This window comes from Sardina pilchardus, chromosome 3 (assembly GCF_963854185.1).
Source record: "Sardina pilchardus chromosome 3, fSarPil1.1, whole genome shotgun sequence".
Taxonomy (NCBI): Eukaryota; Metazoa; Chordata; class Actinopteri; order Clupeiformes; family Clupeidae; genus Sardina; species Sardina pilchardus.
The window spans coordinates 25,051,560-25,061,559 of NC_084996.1; the positions used below are offsets into that span (position 1 = coordinate 25,051,560).

At 43.6% G+C, this 10,000-nt stretch overlaps 2 protein-coding genes across 2 annotated transcripts in view; one reads left to right on the forward strand and one right to left on the reverse strand.

Moving 5' to 3' along the window:
* nif3l1 (NIF3 NGG1 interacting factor 3-like 1 (S. cerevisiae)) overlaps positions 1-555 on the forward strand; it is a 5,675-nt gene extending 5,120 nt beyond the window's left edge. Inside the window, exons 6-7 of the mRNA XM_062532551.1 lie at positions 1-53; positions 158-555. The exon at positions 1-53 is cut by the window's left edge and continues 31 nt beyond it. Of these exons, the coding sequence (XP_062388535.1) occupies positions 1-53; positions 158-342 (238 nt within the window). The 3' untranslated portion in view covers positions 343-555. The remainder of the gene's footprint in view (positions 54-157) is intronic.
* A 519-nt stretch (positions 556-1,074) lies between these two features.
* Positions 1,075-6,314, reverse strand: gdpd3b (glycerophosphodiester phosphodiesterase domain containing 3b). The gene is made up of 10 exons (XM_062531197.1): positions 6,060-6,314; positions 5,517-5,559; positions 4,866-5,001; positions 4,548-4,593; positions 3,919-4,037; positions 2,747-2,836; positions 2,450-2,583; positions 2,299-2,367; positions 1,921-1,972; positions 1,075-1,666 (listed from the first exon to the last, which is right to left on the reverse strand). Exons 1-10 carry the CDS (start codon positions 6,214-6,216, stop codon positions 1,553-1,555), a joined length of 960 nt encoding a protein of 319 aa, XP_062387181.1. The 5' UTR covers positions 6,217-6,314; the 3' UTR covers positions 1,075-1,552.
* Between the last annotated feature and the right edge of the window lie 3,686 nt (positions 6,315-10,000).

The window sequence follows — 10,000 nt, forward strand, 5'->3', positions numbered from 1 at the left end:
AGGGTCCGGAGCATCTGTCCTACAGGGAGTTAAAGCAGACCTCTACATCACAGGTCAGTCACACACACACACACACACACACACTCTCTCTCTCTCTCACACACATACACACACACACTGTCTGTCCTCACACTCCTGAATTTAACCTGTCCTCCAGGTGAGATGTCCCATCATGAGGTCCTGGATGCCGTGGCCAGTGGAACCAGTGTGGTCCTCAGTGACCATAGCAACAGTGAGCGTGGTTTCCTGAGCGTGTTCAAAGAGAGGCTGACCATCCGCTTGCCAGAGTCTGTAACCGTGGCGATCTCCAAGAGTGACAGAGACCCCCTGGAAGTGGTTTGACCAATCAGAGCTTGACCTGATAACACCAGTGGGAGGGAATGGACCTAGTTCAACTATTTCCACATCAAATGTTGAAATGTTGTCAAACGTCATCTACAAATTCTTCAGGGACAGCAGCGTTCTTTTTGAAAGACATGACATCAAGGACAGAAGACTCCGATATGTTTGCTGTGTGTATGTATGTTATGCACACTAATAAACTAGTGCTTGTGACCAGTGGTGTTCTTTGGTCTTAAACCCACACACACTCCACACTTCAGAAGTAGCCAACAGTCTGGTGAAGTCCAGGAGACTTATCCACGATATTCCGCAGCCCAACAATGGGGGTCGCCATGACACGGAGACGGTTTTCTATTTCCGGCGAAGCTGCATTGTATCTGTTTTAACGTGACGGTTTACGGTGCTTAACATATCATAACGCATATAAAAGTAAACTTTTCTATTCTATATCGGTTACATATGATGTAGTATATACATGCTGAGGGCAGAATTGTCAATATTTTGAAAGAAATCTAAGTTGAGGCATAATCTAGTTAGCTACGGAGAGCGCACATGTTAACAGAATGAACGGAAGTTGAAAACAGTATCGTAACCATCGCAACGATACATATTTCCGGGTTAAGGAATGAGGTGGATAGTTTTAGTCTTCTGGTTAAATACAGGAGAATTATAGTTGTGTTGTATTAGTAGCCAACAATCTTCTAGTGAGGTCCAGCAGACTTATAGTTTTATTTGATTTGTTTTATTTAATGTCATTTGTTTTACAATTACATAACTACAGTTTCACATAAATATAATAGAAAAGTCTTTTGAACATAATTCAAGTAAAGTTTAATAAAGTCTAAAAGAAATGTCTTTGAACACAAATAAGCTTTTCACACTTTGTGTGCCGCACACATCTCGTCTTGGCAGGATTTAGAGCTTATACATAAACACACCACGACACAAAACCAGAGACTTCAAACTGCTTCAGCAGGAAGAACAACATACAGGTGTGGGAAATGGCGCAACTCTGAGTTTTTATGTAAATAAAAAGCAAAGGAAAGGAATCACAAAAAAAGTCCTGAGTGAAAATAAAGTGCATATTATGCCAGTGGTGGCTCAGGTGAGTCCAGTGTGTGCGTGCGTGTGTGTGTGTGTGCGTGTGTGTGTGTGTGCGTGTGTGTGTGTGTGTGTGTGTGTGTGTGTGTGCGCGCTTCTGAGAGAGCGGTCACTTGAGCTTTTTAGCCGCTAACAGCGAGGGGTAGTCCGTCATCACTGCGGTCGCCCCGACAGCAAACGCCGCCTCGATGTCACTGTCGCCGTTACAGACAAACAGCTGCACCTGAGGGAGATACAGGATAGGGGCAGTAAGACCCAGAGGATAACATAGGTGGGTCAAGTAGCCTAGATTCATTTGAAAGATTTTAAAATGATTGATGAACCATATCATAAGTATACTAATTGGATGGAATAACAGTAAGCAGACTGTATTTCAATGCAGACATTTTATGCTATGATAATTAGTATGTGTAACACTCTCAACAATATATGGATTTGTTATTCTTAGGGCGCATGGATATGACGCCGGAAATGTACCTCGATTCCTCTTTTCACCAGGTGATCGAACAAAGCCTTCCTCATGGTCAGCCTGACAGATAAAGAAATTGAGAGAAAAAAATGAGAAGTTCAGAAATGTTGTGACACCGAGAGACACAAGATCCAGGGAGAGCCAACACAGCCATTTCATTTATCCTGATTCCAGTGATTGGAAACACGGCTCAGAGAGTTTCCCATCTCTGTCTGATTCCAGAATTAGCAGATAAGCCACTCTTCAAAATTGATACAGAAATCAAAGTGGTATTTGGTACGAGTGGACTTTAAACTAATCTAAAAATGGAGCTACAAAAGCTGTAATGAAATGCTGAGGTGCTGGTCTTGTTTAGAATAGAGCCTAGAGCAGAATGACGTTCTCACTTCTCCAGCAGCCAGACGAACCATCCGTAGTGCAGGATCGAGGGGTCTGGAGGAACTGGGATGTACTTCCTGTGGGGACAGGAAGAGAGGATTCAGAAAGCTGCATCTCACACACACACACACACACACACACACACACACACACACTGACCTGTTGAAGACTCTGGGAAGGTAAAACTGCAGCAGGTTTTCTCTCAGCGGTATGAAGGGCAGTAGGCCAGTGTAGAAGAGAGCCAACACCAGGAGGCCTCTCCAAAAGGTGAACATGAATGGCATGTCTGGATTCTATACACACACACACACTCAAGTAAGTATTTTCATTTTGAGTTTTTAACTTCTAATTTCCTGACCACACACACACACACTCAAGTATTTTCATTTTGAGTTTTTAACTTCTAACTTCTTGACCACACACACACACACACACACACACTGTGTAGGCCTATACCTGTTTCCTGCATTTGGACATGAGGTTCCCGTTGTCTGTGGCCCAAACAGTGATGGCATCTCTCCTGTAAGACCTCACCAAAGACGCAACCTGACAGAGATGGACAGTTAGAATTACTGAGTATACACACACGCACACATACACTCCATACACACACACACACACACACACACACACACACAAACACCATACAACACATATGCACACATACTGTAGTGTACACACACACACACACACACACACACACACACACACACACACACACACACACACACACACACACATAATCATATGTGCACACACATAGGCTTCTCGCACACACACACACACACGCTTACAGAGACATCCGTAGCATCCCTGCTGAAAAAAACAGCCTGACCAGCTAAAGGTGGTTTGCTGGTTGACCAGCTTGTTAACCAGCTTATTTGACCACCCTTTGATGGTTAACCAGCTAGACCAGCAAAACTCTCGCGAAAACACACCTTCAGCTGGTTTACCCAGTTTATGATGGTAATTCAGCTGGTTTTGATTGTCGTACCACCTTAAGCTGGTCATTTTAGTTGGTGTTGCTCGTCTACATTGCTGGTTTTTACTGGCCACGCCAGCTTATGTTGGTTATTCTAGAAAACCAGCTTGACCATCTTTGTCAAGCTGGACAGGCTGGTCACCAGCATGACCATCTTAAACCAGCTGTATCCCACACGACAGGCTGGTCACACCAGCACGACCAGCTTCCTCAGATGGTCACGCCAGCATGTCTAGCTGGTGGCCTAACCAGCTACACCAGCAAAGAACAGCAATAATAACTGTGTTTTGGGCAAAGACCAGCTAAAACCAGCTAAAACCAGCTACCAGCCTAAGCTGGTTTCTTGCTGTTTTTTTCAGCAGGGATAGTTGTACAGAATGAGACATTTGCCAATCTCAGCATCCAGTTGGAGGGAAGGAGAGGACTTAAGGCAGAATAACCATTATGGTCATCTGTGTGTGTAAGAACCATTGGTCATCTGTCTGTGTAAGAACCGTTATGATCACCTGTGTGTGTAAGAACTATTGGTCATCTGTGTGTGTAAGAACTATTGGTCATCTGTGTGTGTAAGAACCATTCTGGTCATCTGTGTGTGTAATAACCATTTTGGTCATCTGTGTGTGTAATAAAAAAGTAGTTAGGCTACCTTCTCTATGAGAATGTCATCGTTCTCCTTGACCTCGATGTTGATGGGCATTCTGGGGAATTTCTGGAAGACGTCCTCTAACAGCGCAAACTTCCTGTCCTGCCCCTTACTGTAGTGACCTGTAGTGGCCAAGACAGGAAGTGGTGGCAAACGTCTTGTTAAACACACTCCTCATATTCACATGAAAACAGGACTCTTGTATTTTATTAAACTTCCTGTTAATCACACTACTCGTATTCACATGAAAACAGGACTCTTGTATTTTATTAAACGTCCTGTTAACACACTCCGCATATTCACATGAAAACAGGACTCTTGTATTGTATTAAACTGTTAAACACACTCCTCATATTCACATGAAAAGAGGATTATACCTGCAAAACTCAGTGGCCAAGGCAAAATATGCCCTCTACTTATATTAGATGACCCTGAACGCATGTTCATGACCATGATGCAAAGCAAACATATCACAATAAGCGCATTTAAATGATAATGTCATCCCAAACAGATTCATTGAGAGCAGCGAATGATAGATAGATAGATATATAGATAATACTAATAATAGATAGATAGACAGATAGATAGATAGGCCTACTTTATTGATCCCCAAGGGGAAATTAAAGACTCACCGCAGTTGAACGTTACTTCCAGACTCTCTTTATAGAGGGGCAGGTCCTGAAAAGAGAGGAGCAGAAACTATTCAACTATTCTGTTTTCTACAAGCAGAGTGTATCTGTCCTTAAACAGGAACCAGGCAGGGGTGTGCTTCTCAAAACCATAGTTGCTAACTAAGCTATAGCACTTTGTAGGTTGCTGTGCAATTTCCCAACAGCTTAGCAACTATTGTTTTGAGAAACGCACCTCAGGATCCAGCCCTGGTTCCACTGGATACAACATCGACCCGAGACAGAACCTGGCCAAATATGGAAGGAAGCTGTATTTCACACCTGCATGTTCAATGAAGAGATCATGACATCACTTCCTGTCTGTCTCAGGAGGTTCCCATCGTGTGACACGACCACTTGACCATCTTTGGTCATATGACAGTCGAGCTCCAACATGTCTGCCCCCACATCTACAGCACTGCACGACAGAGGAACACATACACACACACACACACACACACACACACACACACACACACACACACATTGTGAGAGAGAGAGAGAGAGAGAGAAAGAGAGATGAAAGCTTTACATTAAATGTGTAGGGAGACAGAGATTGAGTGAGAGAGAGAGAGAGAGAGAGAGAGAGAGAGAGAGAGAGAGAGAGATGAAAGCTTTACATTAAATGTGTAGGGAGACAGAGACTGAGTGAGAGAGAGAGAGATGAAAGCTTTAAATTAAATGTGTAGGGAGACCGAGAGAGAGAGAGAGAGAGAGAGAGAGAGAGAGATGGAAGCTTTAAATGAAGAGACGGGGAAAGAGAGATTGTCAGATAGGCAGGGTAATGCACAGAGAAGGAACTGAAGAGACCTGAGGTAAAAAGATGACAGAGAGTGAAAGAGAAAAAAGATGACATAAGACATAAGAGAGTAAAAGAGAAAGCAAAAGAGGAGTGTGTGGTGAGTGTGTGAGGAGTGTGTGTGTGTGACTCACTGTGTGAATGCCTCCATGGTGTTCTCGATCCTCTCTCCAGCCCCTGGAGCACAGCACAGAGAGAGACACTTATAGAGCTCTTACACACTGCCAACACACACCTGTCAATCACCACTGACAGAGCTGTCCATCACTACACACACAGCTGTCAATCACTACTGACAGAGCTGTCCATCCCCACTGACAGGCAACAGACTGGCCGAAACAACTATGAGAGTTTCAGGCAGCATTTGGCTATAGATTTTATTCTATAGAGCTATACTGTTATTATGTTATCATAGTCATGCAGTCAACTTGTCTAACTTATTAGAATCACTATTCATCATCATTGTTATCATAATCATTCCCATTGATATGGCTGATGCCTACTCATGTCTACACACACAGAAATGATCCGTTCCTTTTCGGAAATGTACAGTTCCTTACCGTAAAAAGTTAAAGCATTATTTACTTCTTTTAGATGTTATTCTATAGAGCTAGAACTGTTCTAATGGTGTTATTATAATGGTGCCCATTGATATGCTGATGCCCATATTGACTTGCCTCCTCTGTGTGCTATGTTCCGAGCGGAGAACCCCAGGTGCTTCTTGGTGTGGAGAATCTGTGGGTTCCACAGCAGGATCAGTGAGACGAGAACATAGAACAGTGGAACATAGAACAGTGGAACCAGGCAAGCCCACAGAATGCACATGGGATCCATGGTGACACACGGCACACTGACGACTGGATGCTGTTGATGAAGGCTGCTTCCAACTTGCCTCTTGAGTCCTGCTTGTCCAAGGCACACACTTACTCTTATGGCTGTTGACTGCTGAATCTGCAGTCTGCTCTCAGTCTGCCGTTCTTATAGCTCTACACTGCACATGCTGTGTCATCTTCAAGGGAAGTCATATGGGTGTTAGTGAGATGAGGCGTGAGTGTGTGTGTGTGTGTGTGTGTGCATGCGCATGTGGTGAGATGGGAAGATTGTGGTTATTTGACCCCTTGGCCCAGTGTTTGCCACTGCAGCATGTAGAGCAGCGGTTCTGAAACTTTTTTTGTCTTTCCCCATTTTGGAGACGGGGAATTCTTAGGCCCCACCTGACCCTATCAACGCACTAAACCCACTTTTTCACATTTTGGTTCCAGGGCTGCCAAGTCTCACGCTTTGAGCGTGACAGTCACGCAATTTGACCCATTCTCACACCACATGCCATACTTGACATTTCTCACGCAATATTTCCCCATTCAGTGAGTGCACTATATTTTTTTTCATGATGATAAACTTTGGTCATTGCCTTGCCGTAGTTCGAGCTCTGATTGACTGACAGCAATAACCAATCCATCAGTCTTTGTGCCTAAATCTCACCAACCACAGAAGGCATCACGCAATATAAACAAATCAGAGGCAATGTAAGGCGGGTCTTGGCGCCTTTAACTTGTCTTTCAAACACAACAGCGCCGACTCCGACAATTACATTTAAAACGTTCTCCTTGCTAGTTTTTGTTCACTGTTGATTCGCTGATTCTCCTTGATTTTCCAAGTTAACGTTAAGGCTGCTAAGTCTATCATTGTCCTATAGCCTACTTGTTGCAGAGCTGTGTAACATTTATTTGCCTCTTTCTTGATAATTTCACACTTGAAAAATCGACTCTAAGCGGAGCTGCCAAATGTCAGGCTTTTTGAGTGTGACAGTCAAAACTCTCACGCTTGCCATTTTCTGAAACTTGGCAGCCCTGTGGTTCCATGTTGCTTTTCCCATCTCAGTCAGCTAGATCAGATGTTATCTTCATATGTCGTCCTGTGTCGTCCTATGTTTGTGTGTCGCTATTTTGTTTTAAATCTATGATCTTCCTTTTCAAAAAAGAAACATATTATTAAAGATAAAAAAGAAGAAAAAACTGACTTCCACTTGCTCGAAACACATGATGTCATGTCTCTATTCCCCACCAGGGGGCCCCACACTTGAGCCACTGGTGTGGAGTGAGATGGTCAGACCAGATGACCAGACTGTTGGCTACTACTGAAGTGTGGAGTATAATTGTGGGTTTAAGACCAAAGTTATGACACCAACAGTTCCAGACTAGTGATGGGTCACATGATCAGGGGACAACCCCTCATGCTGGATGCCCAGCCACCGCCCCCCCCCACACACACACCCTGAGGGCTTTCCTTAGACTCCTTTTTTCCCCCATGTCATTATTGTCATATGATTGTGTGTGTGTGTGTGTGTGTGCACTCCATAATTTCACCACAGATTGTCCTAATCTAATCACATATCAGTTTCACATTCAGTATTCACCCACTTCTGTCATGGCGTAGTAGAATCTAAAAAGTGTGATGGCTTCTGAATGACTTAAAGACACAGGATGTGATGTGATGTCTCATGTGATCGTCCAGGTGTGATGTATGGCGTGGCCCTCATTGATCCAGATCAGCGCCGAACGACCCACCTTCACTTTGAACCTCATTAATAAGGAAATGTGCTCTGAGTTATTTTGAAACTCCAGACAGCAGCAGTTTGAAAGGAGGAAAGGAGGAAGAGACAGCTGGCTGACAGGAAGTCCTCTGGATATGGACATGTGGACTCCCTCTGCACTCAGAAGACGCTGTGGTCGACCTCAGTCTCGTTCTCCATATCATGAGGCCCTTAGCCCAAGTCACGCAGACACGGAAGCATGCTAGTCTCAATCACACACACACACACACATACACACACACACACACACACTCCACCATACCCTGGGCCTCCTCAGAAGCATGCTAGTCTCAACCACACACACACACACACACACACACACACACACACACACACACACACACACGCACGCACACACACACACACACACACACACACACACACACACACACACACACACACACACACACACACTCCACCTTAACCTGGGCCTCCTCAGAAGCATGCTAGTCTCAACCACACACACACACACACACACACACTCCACCTTAACCTGGGCCTCCTCAGAAGCATGCTAGTCTCAAACACACACACACACACACACACACACACACACACACACACACACACACACACACACACACACACACACACACACTCCGCCTTAACCTGGGCCTCCTCAGTAGCATGCTAGCCATTTAGTGGATGCTTTTGTCCAAAGCGACTTACAGTGACATCAATAAACAATGCATTAACATTAAAATGAAATCTAATTAAACTAAAACTAACAGTCTCTTGTAAAAATCAAAGAATATCAATATTGAAAGAATACCGTTCTTAAGAGCGCTCCTAAGAAGATCTTAGCACTTAAGAGCTTCTTAACCAATCTGGGAAACGCGGGCATTATTGATGAAGGTAGTGGGGTAGGTTGTAAAGGACCACTTTCTAGAACTACAAGTACAGTATTTACAAGGTCTGTGATTTTCTCACAGAGATTTGAGTTGGTTCTTTCTGAAGTAGGCCTACACAAATAGGGGTATTTTTGAGTTGGTTCTCTCTTTTTTAAAAGAAAAGGGTTATAGCAATGTAGCTAAAACATTACAACTCCACTACAATACCACTCGTGTCATATTGCTTAATTCAGTGATGGGGGCATAGCAAAAATATGTTGTTCATATACATACGATTTTGTGATGTTCTTTTCACAGCCTCACTGAATTGAATGTGGGTGTAGCCTACAGTATAGCATGCGTAGACACAACCATAAACCAGAGATGAGATGTCTGGGTGTTCACACTGGGAAGCTTCATACTAGGAATTAAGTGTCCCAAAATAGATCTCTTTGGAACCTTGTCACTGCAGTATATGTTCACAGAAATGATGATACGTCTTTCCTGTGAGAAAATTACCAAGAAACTAAAGACGATTTACAACATGAACCAAATCATTCTCAGAACAGTAGGCCTACAAACTATTACTCAGCACAACGTGATAATGATGTGTGTGTGAAACGCCCCAGCAAAACCGTGATAATGATGTGTCCACACACTGACCACAGACGCAATGCGTCGCGTACACTACATCTGTCTGCGCTAGACGGGCCAATCACAACGCAGAGCAGAGGGGAAGTGTGTGGTCAATTACTACTGATATCAGACACGTGTGGACATCTCTGTGTGGGCATCTCTGTCTGGGTATCTAAGAGTTACTATATGAGGTGCTCACACTAAACCAACCTGCTGCCCTTGGCCCGTTATTTTGATCAACTTTATTATGTCAGTCATTGCCATGGCATGGACATAGACAATGTTTATGTGACAGGTCATGTTTAATGTTAGGGAGCTAATTTTATAAAAGTATGCATCATTTTAAGATATCATGTGAAACGCAAGTTGGTTGCAACTCTTAAAACTTGAAGTAAGATAGAATATGATTAACTTAAATTGAGGACAAAATAAGACAGTGTGGGGTGCACATGAGAGCATAAAACCATCCAAACTAAAGTGCCACAGGGAAACAACGCACCCCTGTCAAAGACAAACCTGTCGAGTAGTACTTTGAGGTAATATCAGCAGTTAAAGACTT

What these genes read in the sequence shown, in the direction of transcription:
- gdpd3b (XM_062531197.1), bottom strand. Translation starts at nt 6,216, where the DNA reads ATGGATCCCATGTGCATTCTGTGGGCTTGCCTGGTTCCACTGTTCTAT. An exon ending in ACCATGGAGGCATTCACACA is followed by an intron (nt 5,002 to 5,516) that starts GTGAGTCACACA and finishes TCTGTCGTGCAG; the next exon opens with TGCTGTAGATGTGGGGGCAG. An exon ending in TTCGTCTGGCTGCTGGAGAA is followed by an intron (nt 1,973 to 2,298) that starts GTGAGAACGTCA and finishes TTTATCTGTCAG; the next exon opens with GCTGACCATGAGGAAGGCTT.